Source organism: Acomys russatus, chromosome 31 (genome assembly GCF_903995435.1).
Source record: "Acomys russatus chromosome 31, mAcoRus1.1, whole genome shotgun sequence".
Taxonomy (NCBI): Eukaryota; Metazoa; Chordata; class Mammalia; order Rodentia; family Muridae; genus Acomys; species Acomys russatus.
Genome location: NC_067167.1, coordinates 28,882,945 through 28,899,069, shown reverse-complemented (window position 1 = coordinate 28,899,069; position 16,125 = coordinate 28,882,945). Strand labels below are relative to the sequence as shown.

The window sequence follows — 16,125 nt, the reverse complement described above, 5'->3', positions numbered from 1 at the left end:
AATCTGCTTGTGAGTGAGTATATTATCATATGTGTCTTTCTGACTCTGGGTTACCACACTCAGGATGATCTTTTCTAGTTCCATCCACTTGCCTGCCAATTTCATGATTTCCTTGTTTTTAATAGCTGCGTAGTATTACACTGTGTAAATGTACCACAGTTTCGTTTTCCATTCTTCAGTTGAAATATGTCTAGGTTGTTCCCAGATTCTGGCTATTATAAATAAAGCTTCTATGAACATAGTTGAGCAAGTGTCCTTGTTGTATGGTGGAGCATCTTTTGAGTATCTGTCCAAGAGTGGTATAGCTGGGTCTTGAGGTAGAACTATTCCCAAATTTCTGATTAATTCTGATTAATGCTAGATTAATTTCCAAAGAGGTTGTACAAGTTTGCACTCCCGCTAGCAATGGAGGAGTGTTCCCCTTTCTCTACATCCTCACCAGCATGAGATAACACTTGAGTTTTTTATCTTAGCCATTCTGACAGGTGTAAGATAGAATCACAGAGTCTTTTTTTATTTGTTTGTTTTTAAGATGAAATTTTTAGAGAGATATTTTTAATTAAATACTTTTACATATACATTTATATTATTAAACATATATACAATAAAGTACCTACAGTAAGAAGAACAATAAAACAATCAGGAATTATATTAATGTTACATTCATAATGTTTTGGCTATTTGTATTTAGCAGCCTTGAAGAAAACATCTTTCCTATCTTGGTGATTCTAAAACTCTGAATGTAAATCAGTATTTACCATATATATATATATATATATATATATTTCTATCAACCTGCAATATCTATTTAGGCCTAAAAATATCTTAACCCCTAAACAACTAAGCTTAATTGTAAAACTAAACTATCTAGTCTTCAACCCCATCAGAGACTTGAGAAGGAAAAAATTTGATTACCTGAGTATGTAGGGAGTGCAGGTTGGCAGCTTCCCAAAGGAGAAGATGACAGAGAAAAATTTGCTGTCTGAACAGTCACCCAAAACTCTATAATGTTGTAGCATCATCTCCAGGCTCTGGTTCAGTATTTGACAGACATATTTGTGAGGCAGGAACTATTAAGGACTTGTTTAACCTGTCTTGGCACAATTTGACTGTGGACTCTGCCTGTATCCAAGCTGGCCCATTTTTAGGCAGAATTCTATCTGTGGTAGAAACAAGGACATTTTGTTCAGTGGCTTGTTTGCCACATTTGAAACCAACTCCATACGGAGGTTCTCAGATGCTCATCATCTTTGAGGCAGTCTGGTTTGCATTTACCTGATGATTAATGACATTGAGAATTAAAAAAAATTTTTTCTACTTAATTTTAACTTATGTACATTGGTGTGAGGGTGTCAGATCTTGGAGTTACAGACAGTTGTGAGCTGCTGTGTAGATACTGGGAACTGAATCTAGGTCCTTTGGAACAGCAGGCAGTGCTTTTAAACACTGAGCCATCTCTCTAGCCCCCAACATTGAGAATTTCGTTAAGTGTTTCTTGGCCATTTGATATTCCTCTGTTGAGAGTTCTCTTTTTAGTGCTGTACCCCATTTTTAACAGGTTATTTCATTTTTTGGTGTTTAATTTCTTGAGTTCTTTATATATTTTTCATATTAGCCCTTTGTCAGATGTAGGATTGGTGAAGATATTTTCCCAATCTATACAAAGCAGATTCGTTCTATTGGCAATGTTCTTTGCTTTACAGAAGCTTTTCAGTTTCACGAGGTCCCATTTATTAATTTTTGATCTTAAAGCATGAGCTGTTGGTGTTCTGTTCAGGAAACTGTCTCCTGTGTCAATGAGTTCAAGGCTCTTCCCCATTTTCTCTTCTAATATATTTAGTGTATCTGGTTTTATATTGATCCACTTGGATTTGAGTTTTGTGTGAGTGATAAATACAGATCTATTTGCACTTTTCTACATATAGATGTTCAGTTAGACCAGCACCATTTTGCTGGTTTTGGCTCCTTTGTCAAAAATCAAGTGTCTGTACATGTGTAGACTTATTTTTGGGTCTTCAATTCGATTCTACCCATCAACCAGTCTATTTTATGCCCATACTGTGCAGTTTTTTTTATTACTATTGCTCTATAGTACAGCTTGAATTCAGGGATGGAAATACCTCCAGAAGTTGTTTTATCTTATATGATTGTCTTTAGTTATTCTGGTTTTTTTGTTTCTTCATATGAAGTTGAGAATTGATCTTTCAAGAATTGTGTTGATATTTTGATGGGTATTGCATTGAATCTATAGATTGCTTTTGGTAAGATGCCATTTTTACTATGTTAATCCTCCCAATCAACGAGTATAGGATATCTTTCCAGCTTTTGATATCTTCTTCAATTTCTTTCTTTAGAGGCTTGAAGTTTTTCTCATATGGGTCCTGCTTGGTTAGAATTGTACCCAGATAATTTATATTATTCATGGCTTTTGTGAAGGGAGCAGCTTCCCTAATATATTTCTGAGCACATTTGTCATTTGTATAAGGAAGGCTATTGTTTTTCTGTGTTAATTTTGTATTCAGCCACTTTGCTAAAGGTGTTTATCAGCTGTAGGGGTCTCTGGTAGGGTTTTTGGGATCACTTATGCATACCATCATATCATTTGTGAATAGCAATACTTTGAATTCCCCTTTCCAATTTCTATTCCCTTGATCGCTTTTAGTGATCTTACTGCTCTGGCTAGGATGTCAAGTACTATATTGAAGAGATATGGTGAGAGTGGGCTTTAAATTAACATCTTAAATTAAATTAAAGATTTAATTATATAAATCACTTATATAACCAAAGCAAAAAAATTGTTATTCTTTCTTTGACTTTCTTTTCTCATTGTTTCTTTGGTTCTGCCTTTCATAGTATGAGCTTTCCTCAAATGATAAATGATTCATGAATATTTGTTCACATTTGAGAATAAGTGTTTAAAAGCTGGTTTGGACTATTGATATATTTGTGGAGAGGGCTTGTTTGGCTAATGTGAGGTTCAGAAGTATACTCTGGCTTCATTAGACCCCCCTCCGTGTATTGATATCTATCAACCTTTTATCATTTTGTTCTCCAATTGGGATTGAAGAGCAGGTTCCTAGATATTGAGACTACATTAGTCAAATTCCTTCCCTTAAACTTTGCATTTCTTGTCTCTTTGTTTTAAATAGTCTTCTAGATCTCTTTTTATAGTTTTCCCCCATGTTTCATCTTTTACAGAATTTTACTACCTCAGAGAATTTTCTCTTATCCTGACATTAAAGACTTTCCCCTAAATCTTGATATGTATTCTCTATGCCTTCCCTTAGTTTAGTATTTCTTTTTAATGTTACCCAATTTGATATATTTTATTTCTATTTAGTTGTACACTTTACCTGTTTTTTTTGTAATGGGAAGGCAGGTATTTTATTTGTCTTTTGATGCCTATATCCCTTAGAATGTGGACAGTATTAGGTACATGAGAAGTGACCAATAACATTTACCACTTACACATTGAACTCATTTTTTTAAAAAATGTCTTATAATTACTGGTTTTCTTATCCTTTTCATATTTGAAAGTTTTTTTTTGCATTTTTTAGCTGCCAATAGGAATATTGTTCAGCTGTCATGTCGTTCTGTTATTTATATTTTAGTTTTTGAGCCTTCTGAAATTAATCTTGAGATAAGTTAAGAGACTGTAACATTCATTGTCTCTTTTTATCCATTCTTCCTCTACTCTTTTTCATCGTCTTATCCTTTTTTCCAGTAAACCAAATTCCTCTAAATGTCTGAAGAAATAATTCCTTTATTGTTTAGCTTTTCTTTTCTAGGGTATCTGGGAATAAGGAAAATGAATTTTATTTTAAATGAAGGTTTGTTCACTTTTTCAACATATAACTATTGCTTATGAGCTCCATTCAAAATTCTCTTATAATAATATATAGATACTATACCAGGGACATAAACACTACAAATGTGTTTCCTTGTGATTTTCCTGTCCAATTAATTATTTCTCCCTGGCTTATATCATATAGATTAAGAACATTACCATCTAGCAGAGGTTAAGGTGGCTTATAAATATCCTGAAATAATTTACATTTTATAAAATTAATTATATTGTTCAGCTTCTGAGGTAAATATTTCTTTTTTTAATTTAATTAATTTATTCAGATTATAACTCAATTGTTATCCCATCACTTATATCCTCCTGTTCCTTCCTCCCTTCCGCTTTCACCCTACTCCCCTCCCCTAGGTCTATGACGGAGGGGGACCTCCTCCCCCACTATTTGGTCATAGGCTACTCATCTTGGTAGCCTGCTTTTTCTTTCTTTGAGTGCCATCAGGCCTCCCCACCAAGAGAAGGTGATCAAATATGGGGCACTAGAGTTCATGTAAAAATCAGTCTCTGCTCTTCACGTAACTGTGGAGAATGTCCTGTCCATTGGGTAAATATTTCTTTCATCTCAGACATCCTAATTGTAAGTGTGGTCCTCACTTACAACGGGACTAATGGTGCTGCGAGCTGTAAAGGTACACTGTGGCTGCAGTCAGCCGTATGAATATGTGCAGTTAGTTCCCATGCTTTCTTTCTTTCTTCTTTTTTTCTTCCAGGTCCATAACAGCCCAAAGTGCCTTGGTTCTGTGTATTCTTGTTATCGCTCAATCAGCTTATTCTTTTCAAACCAAGAGGAAATTAGAATTTATGGTCATGAAATAAAAAAGGATGGAATCAGGTAAGAGGAGAATAAGGAAAGGTACATGAAATTAATTGAAATTTCAGATGTCTCAGACTGGAAGTAAATTACAAACAGTGGGAGCAGAGGGCTTGTTCCTCAGTTGACTTTATGGTAGTGTCATAGAAACATCATATCTGCAGTGCACTGAAGTCCACCAGACATCTAGGAATCTAGCTGGTCCACATCCTAGTGTTCTTGATGGAGGTGGCTTTACAGAGATGCACATAGGGGTACCATGTTCTCCTGAGGGCATTATTGAGAGCTATCTTTATGTAGTTCAAGTCCGATTACGTTTGGCCTCTTCAATATTTTCTCTTTTCCTTTGTATCACAGCTTACAAAAAAAAAAAAAAAATCGACTTTCTTTTCTTTGGGAAAGATTCTGGAAGTCCTCCAAAGTCTATGAGAGTGAGGCTTGGGTGTCACTTGAGAGTTTCCAGTGAAGTCATGACAAAGACTCTGAGCCAGTAAACAACTGCCCTTGTTGGTAGATCAGTGAGGCCACTGAGGCTTCCTGCCTGCTGACAAGATGACCTGAGAGTTTTGGGGAAGGGGATGTTTATGTTCGACACAGATTTTGTACAGTTATAACTAGGAATCATGGGGAATAATCTTCCTTCCAATCCAAATAATTATGAAGACACCCAGTTTTAAATATTTCTTAGCTGAGCTATGCCAGAAAAAGTAAATAGTGAGATGGAACAGTTGCATCCATCATTCAGAACTCACTGTTGGGTGTGTGAGCCATGGGCCTTCTTTCAATGCTATGTACTGATGACGATGCTTTCCTCTCTCTAGAGTCAGCCAAGGGCAAGGGCACTACTGTAAAAAGGGCTTTGAACAAAGCCCCAGGGGAGCATCTTGTCAGTCCTGCAACCAGGAGCAGCCCTATCCCCCTTTGGGAAATATTTATTTTTAATGATTTTTTTCTCTTGGTACAAGGTCTTGCCAAGACATCTTTTTGGCCTGCTACTTGCTATGTAAGCAAGGCTAGCTAAGTACTCACAGAAGCCCTCTTGCCTTGAGAAGACAGGCAAGTACCACGGGGCCCAGATTTCTGGTCTTTTTTTTTTCTTATAATTTTCCATTATATTTTAAAACAAAGTTGGAATTTGTTTGTTTTTTAAAGTTTTATGTGTCAGTACAGATTTATGCAAGCACATTAACAGAAAAATGAGAAGACAGTAGTACAGGCCATAGAATGGCACACATGCACAAGTGCGTGTGCACATACACACACATACACCCAGACACACACACAGAGACAGAGAGACAGAGACAGAGAGACAGAGATACACAAAGACATATAGAAAGATAGACACACAGAATGAAAGAGAGACACACTGAAAGACACACAGGGAAACAGAGAGACAGAAGGGTATAGAGACAGAGTAACAGAGCAACAGAGAGACAAAGAGCACAGACAGACACAGAGACAGGCAGAGAGATAGAGACACAAAGAGGCAGAGGGACAGAGACCAAGAGAGTATATGCTTTACAATTTTCTTATAAAAGAAAGCTGAACATTTGAATGGAAAGATAATGTGGTTAAACCTGCATTTCTTAGAGCTGAAGTGACAGTTTTTATGAATTTTCATTTGGGCTTTTGGGTAATAGGCACTTATAATGATGATGTTTCATAAAATGGACTTTCTTCATAAAAATTTCAAGAATAATAACCATTTGATAAATGGAAGACACAGAATGCCATTTTCCTCTTAAAAATACATGTTTGTTTAAATTTACAGTGAAAGAGAGCTGACAGATACAGATGACTGACAGAAAACCAAAACAAAATCTCCACTCACCCGGGCTGTACCTCCCACAAGTTATCCTCTTACTAGTGTAAAATATGATTATAAAATATCATCCACTACTTAAAAAAAGAGATTTTTATAAACTTTTAAAATCTAAAGAATAATATTTTCATTGTGATTTCATAGTGACTTTTCCTATGAACTCTATATATTTAGCTTTTAATCACAACATTTTTGTTAACTAGTCTTGTATTTTCTAATTACAATTCATAGCTACATCTCTGCTTAAACCTATTTTCTACAAATATTTATGTATGAAAAACCCTCTGTGTAGATGGTTACAGAGATTTTATAACCTTTCTTTGGAGGATTATCTGTTAGTTTGCTTACTTGTGTAGTTTTTGTTGGCTATAACTGTTCTCTTTCCAGAACAGAAATTACTAATTTGAATTTTTTGAGAGAAAGGTATGACTATATCTATTAATGACCTATCTTACACCACGGTTTCTGATTTTATTGGCCATGACTACCTTAATAAAAATGATCTTCTTGAATTCATTTTATGATTAGGACTTGTTCTTTACTGGACCATTTATAAATGGAAGGAGGACAGTGTTCTTTATTTTCTAAGTGACTTACACTTTTGCAATGTTCATTTGGCTAGGTTTTTTTTTAGTTGAAAATAAAATGAAATAAAACCAGATCTCAAGGGCATCACATATTTTGGCTATTGCATGTCTGTACTTCAGAACTATTGAGCAGGATTTTTATATTATCTTTAACTGTCTGCATGAAGAATAGTCTGTAACCCTCATCCTTCCAAATAGATATAGTTTCTGCACTGAAAAGATCATGTATAATGTTCAGCTTTATATTCCTGGTTTTTGAAACAACTACTAAGTTGTACGTATTAACTCCACATCAATGGCATGTTCCTTGTCTTTTAATTTAAATATTAAACTTGTCAAGAATTTTGAGGTTTCCTATAGAATAAAATCTTTGGGGGAATCTCCCTGCATAGCCCATTCAACAACTCTGTGTAAAAAATCTCCATCAATCATTACCTGTGTCATCTTGAGAACACAGCATGTATAGCTTTAATGTGGCCAAGGTTCATACATCACATCGTTTTGTTTTCCAGCTTGTCTCTGCCTCAGACAATTGGGCAAGTGTATATCGAGAAGCTAGCTGACTATATTCTGGTGAAAACAACCTTTGGATTTTCATTGGCTTGGGATGGAATATCAGGAATTTACCTCAAGCTGTCTGAGGAGCACAAAGGGAAATCGTGTGGCCTGTGTGCAAACTATAATGGCATTCAGTCAGATGACTTTGTGATTGAGCAAGGTAAGGACCTGGAGAAAAAGAAACGGCTGGTTCCTTTAGAGTATTATTCCTTGTCAAACAGCAGCTAGCCGGAAGACTTACCCAGTGGTGAAAAGTCCGTGGCTACCATTTGTCTACTCTCGTGATTTCAAGGGTCCAGTTAAGATGGAAAACATTTTCTAACAACGCGTGCTAAGTTGAGATGCAGCAATTGTTCACATAGCAAATGTTAACTGAATATTTAGTTTGCAACAGGAAATACATGGATGCTACATATACCACGATATGGATTTGTGAGCTGCAGTGAACGAAAGGCATAACTCCCCATTCTTGGAGTTCATACTCTAGGGACTTCAACCTTTTGCCTCGAATGTGTTTACTTTAGGACACAGTAATAAGTTAAAATGACTCCCAAATAATAGTTTTGTAAAGATGATGAGATGAAATTGGGATTACCCACTTAGCATAGCAAGCAGGAAAGGTTTTTATATGCTTTCTGGGTTACCTATTGAATCTAAGGCATAGAATTTGCTTCAGTAATCACTAGTTACAGAGTACAGTTCTGTTTGGAGACTACTTAAGAGTCAGAGAACCACAGACCATAACCATGATTGAGGTGTACATAAGGAATACACACACACACACACACACATGTATACACACACACACACACACACACACACACACACACACACACATATATATCCCCCCTTTGGTTGGTGGTTCAGTCTCTGTGAACCCCTATGGGCCTTTGCATGGCCTGGACCTATACCCCATACACATAAGTAGCAGATGTGCAGCATAGTCATCATCTGGGTCCCCTAACAATGGGAGCAGGGGCTGTCTCTGACTCTGTTGCCTGGCTTTGGATCTCTTTCTTGTTTCTGGGCTGCCTTGTCTAGCCTCAGTGGAAGAAGATGCACTTAGTCCTGCTGTGGCTTGAGGTGCTGGGGTTCATACCGGTTAGGGGCTTAACCTTCTCTAATAAGGAGAGGGGAAATTGTGGGCAAGGGGGCATGAGGACGGGACTTGGAGGACAGGAGGGAAGAGACTGGGATCAGGCAGTAAAGTGAGTAATTATATAAAATTAATAATAAAAATGAACATTGTTCTTAGTACCAGTGGGCCTGGCTTTGAACTGTGCTTACACTATTACATATTTTTGAAGTCGAGCCACTGAATCTTTCCGTTGCTGGGAAAGAGGAACATAGTAATTCTGGACTTCTAGAGTAATCAGTGATAGTAGAAGTGTACCTTACTGTGTGACGTCATGTTTAATATGAGCACATAAGAACATTATCCCTAACCCTCATATCATCTGGTAAGATGTTTACAACTAAACCACAGCCTACAAATTACTGAATCTGCCAGTTGATTCTATTAGAGTTGTATTAGATGTTATTACAGGTAAACACACTCAGATACAATTGCTAACAAGTGCCTAGATTGTGATGGAATATTGTTTGTATTACAGACTTAACAATAGTTGCCTGTGTGTTGTGCTCTAATGGATGTACATTCCAGAGTGTACACTGTGCCAGTAAGAATGTGTGATAAAAATTCTGCTTTGCTATTGATTACATTTTTTTTTTATTTTAATGATGTGACAGTATATATTTTCACAGAGTGGCAGGGATTACATGAGAGAATCCCTGTAAACATGTAGATTGCCCATCACATAGATAATGCTTAATCTATTTTATTTGCTTTATAATAGTCTCCAGGTATCCCATAGGAGTGGAAATATGTCTGTATATTTTAAAGAAGCCCTCAGTAAAATGCAAATATTTACTCGTGTTACATGGATAATTTATCATCAAGACTAGTTTACTACAAGTTAGATTAGAAAGCCTGGCTCCAATGAGTAAATTTCCTTATATATAGGATGGAAATAATGGAAACAGTGCTCAGTGCCTCCCAGTGTGTGAATATCTAATGAGAAAATGTAAATGGAGTGCTCAGAAGTCCGTGAGCACAATGCAAACGCACAGAATCAGGAATAGCACAAAACGGAACTTGTATCCACTGTAGATTGCGGATGAGAAGGCTCACAAATTTGGAGTCCTGAGACTATGTTAGACAGGAGTATTTGGATCTAATATGGAATCAGTCAAGTAGTAATTACTGATTAATTTTCCTTCTGTGTTGAAGTTTCATGAAAAATACAATACTCAGTCCAGTTCTTAGTGTTGGGGTTGGAAAGATTGCTTCTTCAGGGAAGCTGGTGTGGTGGTGAGAGTGGAAAATGGCATCTGCCCTTGTCAGGAACATGGACCAGGCATCCATGTGCAGGGGCAGCTCACTCAGGAGTTCTGGAACAGAGAATGATTTTTTTTGGCAGTGAAGTGAGTGGAGGCAGGAAGCAAAAGCCTATTAGGTGAGGAACAGGCGGGAAGACCAGCAAAATTGAATTGAATTAAGGCTGAGCTATCAGGACAGAAGAAGACAGGTTCTTGGATGTCTATGGGAGAAACCCAAAGAAAGGCAATTGACTCTTTCACAATCTCGTACACAATGCAAGACAGAATCATTAAAAAGAAAACTCATTTAAATTAAGTTGTAGGGACACTAAATGAGTCTGCTCTTCTGTTTCTCCCTGTATTGTAAACGTACAGGGCAATTTCCAGAGATGTGCATGTCACCTTTGGCTCTAAGGTATCTAGAGTTTGCTTGAAGCTCAGGATGGGCACTTGTTGACTGGATCAAGGGCTGGATAGTCTGACAGACTGCTACTGAATATGTTGCTTCCCACGAGTAATTAAACTCCATTTCCCCTTGCGTTCCTACTTATCCTTCGAGGATGACTTCATGCGCAAAATCTGAGCCTTCTCAGAATTTCCGGGCAAAGAGGAGGAATTTAATTTGTTGTCTCACTGAGGATTCGTGTGTTTGTTTTGCTTGACAGCAACCCAAAGGTCCTGCTTTACTCCCAGTTTTCCCAACTTGATAATTAATAGTACTTTTCCACTATTATCTATGTTCTAATATTCTGACAGCATCTCCTATAGAAAACGTCATATAGTGGGCTTCTAAACATATATATGTTTATTCAATATATATATATATTCAATATATATGTATTCAAAGTCCCATAATAAACATGTATGGCTCTTTTACTGATACAATGTAGTAGAACTTGTTGAGTGTTTGAATCTAAAACTAGGGGTTCAGTAAAATCTAAGCCAGTGGTTCTCAGCCTTCCTAATGCTGTGACGGTTTAATACAGCTCATGCTGTGGTGACCTCCAACCATAACATCATTTTATTGCTACTTCATAGCTGTAATTTTACTCATTATGAATCACAATGCAAATAGCTGATATTCAGGGTATCTGATATGCACCTCCAAAGGGATCTTGACCCACAAGTTGAGAACCACTGCGCTAAGGCATTGCCCAGGCTGTTTTGTAATATCAAATGGGACTTTTGGAAATATTTTTGTTCTTCATACTTTAAAAAAGTGGCATTTTGAAGTGAAACATGGCTGTAGTTTTACTTAAGGAGAACATCAGTTTTTTTTTTCTTAACTAAGTATTTTGATCAGGTTTTGTTTAGTGCGTAAAGTGTCCAGCAATTCCGCAGACTGTAAAAGTGGGCAGATATACTTGTAAAATCAAGAATATAATTTAATAAATATTGCACATTCATCTACATTTTCATTCATTTATTTAGTAAATATATTTTGAGCATGTGTTATATGTTAGATATTAAACTAAGGATGCAGGAATAAAACAGTGAAGACTGTGTCTCATTTACTTTAATAGAAGGCAAAATAAATAAGGGGACAAATCAAAATGTAATTTTTGTGAGAAACAACAGCCATGACAGAAAGTGGGAAATGAGGTAAGAACAATAGAACAAGTGTTGGCAATGACCTGGAAATTGTTTTCATAAAGCCCCATTAACGGAGTCCTAAATGAAGAGAGGAAATGGAGAGACGAGTGGCTTTTTAAACGTATTTTTGCAGTACTAGGAACTGAACCTATGGTCTTGTACATAGCAGGCACGAGCTCTGTCACTAGGGTGCACTCCCAGCCTTCCTTTCCTTTCCTTTCTCGCTAAATTACCCTGATTGACCTTGAACTCATTTGTAGCCAGGGAGAGCTGTCGAGTTTGAGATCTTCCTGCCTAACATCCAAGGAGGGCTCTGAAGAAGGAGGAAGAGGCTCTTGAAGATATGGGTCTTTAAGTTGTAAATGAGCAATTCCCAAAAACCAGGTGGCAGGAGAAGGTTGTGCCAGAGCTGGAGCCCGTGGAGGGGGTGGGAGGGAGGCATGGCATGGGAATGGCCAGTACCCACCCTGCCCACCCTGCCCAGGCAATAGGAAGTCTGGAATATTACACAAAGGGCAAAGCATTCCTGTGAACAAAGCCTTTAACCAGCACTAGCTAGTAGGCTGCACATATTCCCCTCCTTTAAATGTGCTCAAGGAAACTGGCGAAGCAGTCCACTTGAGATTCGGATTAATAAGTGTAGTCTTTGCCACCAGTGGCTGACCTATGGCCGTCAAGTCTAGGTGGCAGAAAATCCGAAGCTCCAATATCAATTTCTTCTGCTGTAAATGTTTCTGCAAGCCAAGGAGATTTGAGATTCAGCTTTACCTGAACATGGGGCAGGATTTATTTCCATATCTTGTCTTAAACTTATTCAGAGGCCAAGTGGTGAAGCAATTTAAATCTGATATGTTACAGGCTGTTCACCACTGACTATTTTGGATCATATATGAACTCCTAAATATTATCCCTTAATTATTCTGGGATCTGTTGGGCTTCTTAATACTGAGACCCCTTTAAAGTATGTCTTAATCCACTCTTCATAATATTTAAATGAAATAGATTCATTTCTTAGCATCTTTTTCTTTGGGTTCTGTTCTAGTATTGCCTTGCTTCCATGTGTGTTTTCTGAAAGGTTTTTATGGTTTCCATATATTTTTCTTATTGTTTACTCTCAAAAATGGAAAAGGACCTTTCAGAATGTGTGCACGTGTTTGTGTGCATGCTCATTTTTGCGCATGTTCACGCATGGGTGGATGTGGATGTGTGCACACATTACATTTACATGATGAGGGGTTTGTGAAAGTGACTCTGATAGAACTCTGTTTATGTCTGATTGCAATAGAGGACTACACAGAGGACATTGCTATGTTTGCAAATAGCTGGCTGGTGCAAACTCTAGATGACCCCAAATGTGTGCCCATTCCTTCAGACTTTCCAAATCCATGCTCCAGTGGAATGCCAGCATTTGAGGTAAGTTTGCTATAAACAATTTTCAGCATGTTGGACTTAATACAAATCTATTTTGCATAGTTAGCATTAAGCATTTTAGTGCAAATTCACTGTAATTAAATTATTGAACTCAGGTTATGTAATTGCAATATGGAATGACCTCACATTAATTTCGGAAATAGGGAATATAATGGGATTCACCAATGCAGTGATTCATCAAGAAAATACATAGGAAAAAAAAAAAAAAAAAAAAAAAAAGAAAATACATAGGAAGTTGTTCATTGCATATAAGTGTAAGCGATCTGCCCTCTCCTGGTGAGAACACGGAGTTCTGCAGGTAGCTGTGCCCCAAGAGGAATGAGCATACTCATGGACCCGTTAGCTTTCTGATGATTGTTGTCTGTTTTTCACACAGGCAATCTTCTTCAAATGCCAGATATTGCTGCAGTTTCCTTTTTTGAGCTGCCACGAATACATCGATCCATACTTATATATTGCTAGCTGTGTTAATGATCTGTGCAAGTAAGTGAAACAATTAGTATTTGAAATGAGAATACATGAAAATATAAGTGAGACAAGTTGCTGACAAAAATCACATGTTGCTAATAACATTGTGATTCGATACCTTTATGTACAATTGGAGGAAATGCTCAATTTCAATTGGAAATGATTAGAAATAAACCTTTAATGTTTTTTTTTATCCCTGGCCACTGATTGCTTTATGCTATTCCAGGCCAGCAATATTCAGAATTGAATGTTGTCTAGGCAACAAACTGATCACTCTGTGTTCATTATAGAAATTAAGACAAATTACCCATTTTGTTTATTTTTGTTTATCAAGTATATGTGATTAGTCAAGTTGAAAATTTAGTTGCACTTTAATAATTTTGTATATCTGAATATTTAATAAGTCTCAAGAAATAAAAACAGTACACTTGGACATTTTTGTGGAAGTGCGAACTAATTTTTGGTGAAGTAAAGCCATTTAACTTTTTGGTAGCTGGTTAAGATCTCTACTTTTCACAAAGGTACTATCAAAAAAATAGTGCTGAAATAATGTTACCTGTAAATACTCTTCTTTAGACAAATTGCTTATTATAAAAGTGTATTAAATATATGATGTTTTCCAAATATTGAAACAAACTGATTGGCTTTATGGATGGCTTTTGAATTGAGTGCAGTTATGCCCTGACTTGTAGACAGTCTCCAATCCAGGGGTTGCTAAAAAACTACAAAGCTTTCAAAGAGTTTGTCTTCCTCAGTGATGTTCTATGACCTTTTGTAGGCATTTTTGAAACATTCTTCTTCCTTTTTTTTTCTTTAAAAAAAAAAAAAAAAAGACCAATCGTTATGTCTTTGATCTTTTACTTAAATTGGCTTTTTCCCTTTCAAGATCCACAAAGGTAGGCATGTCCCTTATTTCCCCATTTATATAGAATTATAAAAAATTATTCTTTCTCCACAGTGGCTTGTGTCCATTGTTTGGAACTCTCCTAAATTGCTTTGTCATGCTCATCTTTAGCACTCATTTCCTTTTGTAGGCTGAGATAAAGTATCTTTTGGTAGGTTCAAGAAAGTCATTCTCTATTTATTAATTTGGCTGCTTCACTAGTCAAAGTAAGGCTGGATAAATGTAAATGGAATGTTTATACTTCTCTCATTTAAAAGTCCAGCCAGTAATTGCTCTTGGATTAACATCATGGCTCTGTTCCATAAGCTCCACAGTGACTTTGCAGTCTTGTTGATATACAATGGCCTTGTATTATTCTTCATTTCAAGGGCCAACCTGGCTCCTCATTCTTGTCTTCATGTTAGCTGTCAGAAAGGGAGAGATTAAACAGAGGGCTAGCGTTCTTGACCTGGAAGGTTCATATATAGCCCTACAGCCCCCAGTCTAAACCTCCTGGACCAGAATGAAGAAACATGGCTGTACCTAGATACACAGAAAGCTATTGATGTTATTTTGCTGAGTATCGATGCATCCAGGAAGTATACAAAGTTCTAATAGTGAAAAGAAGGGGAAACTAGAGATAAAAACAGTTCTCCCTTATAGCTACATCATATAAGCTTTCAGTGAAAAATTAACTTTTTTTTTTTGAAACTCTGATTTTTCTTTCTCCAGGATAAATTGAACATAATGGTGAGATAGAGAATTACCTTAGGGTTAGCGGTTTCAATTAGCTGACCATTACGACATGTGTTTGAGATGGAAAAACAGGGATAGGGGCAGGACGGGCAGGTCATGTGAGAGGAAGGGATTGTGTTTGAGTTTAGTGGAGACTGCCAAAGTGGGAAACACCAGAGAATGTGCTTCCATTTTCAGTATTTTCTTCAGGGCATACCTTCTTTCCTGTCCTTCCTTTCTTAAGTAAGAAATGAAGGATTCTTTTCTTTTCCTCTGTGATGGAACTGGTTCAGAAGGCTCCTGTTAACTGGAAAGGTGAACTGGCGGAACACATACACATTTCTTACTTTTATTATGACACATTGCAATCGACTTGATGCCCATCTTTTGTGCTTATTTAGCTAAGCCATGTGACACACAGACACAGAGAAACCACGTCCATATAGGCTTCACCTTGAAAACCTAAATCCTAATGTGGCAGAGAAGCAGGTTCCTAGCAATGGCACACTTGTTTTCCTGCAGCTTGTGATGGTCACACAGAGATCAAAGACTGCATTCAAGGCTCCACCGAAGAGGTAGCATTTGGGCAGGAACAGAACAGTCCTTGTAATTATGCCTTCCTGGTTCTGCTTGTAAAAACTTGGCAGCAAAGAAATGATTTTAATTTTTTTTTTGGCATGCCAACGTCAATTGAATTAGAAACAGGTATTATATAATGCTTGTTTTTCTCATTAGAGTTGCCATCCAAATAGAAAATAAACTCATTTTCTCTCTGTAAGTAAGGACAGCGATTTCCTTCCAGCCTGATTGTGATGCTTTTCAACAGGTGCCATAAGACTGTGTGACAGGCGTGGTTCCTGAGTACCGTAGACACTCAGTAAATGGCAGATATTTTAATATTTGTGTTGCACCACTGGGCAAGCCCCAAATCACTTTCTCTGGTAACTTTCAAAATCACTATCAACTGTAGGGAACACTCACATTTTTTTTTTCAGGTAA

The 16,125-nt window shown here is 37.0% G+C and overlaps 1 protein-coding gene across 1 annotated transcript in view; it reads left to right on the top strand.

Moving 5' to 3' along the window:
• Otogl (otogelin like) overlaps positions 1 to 16,125 on the top strand; it is a 136,541-nt gene that overhangs the window by 12,878 nt on the left and 107,538 nt on the right. Inside the window, exons 7-10 of the mRNA XM_051172978.1 lie at positions 4,570 to 4,691; positions 7,592 to 7,797; positions 12,895 to 13,022; positions 13,417 to 13,523. Coding sequence (XP_051028935.1) covers positions 4,570 to 4,691; positions 7,592 to 7,797; positions 12,895 to 13,022; positions 13,417 to 13,523 — 563 coding nt within the window. The remainder of the gene's footprint in view (positions 1 to 4,569; positions 4,692 to 7,591; positions 7,798 to 12,894; positions 13,023 to 13,416; positions 13,524 to 16,125) is intronic.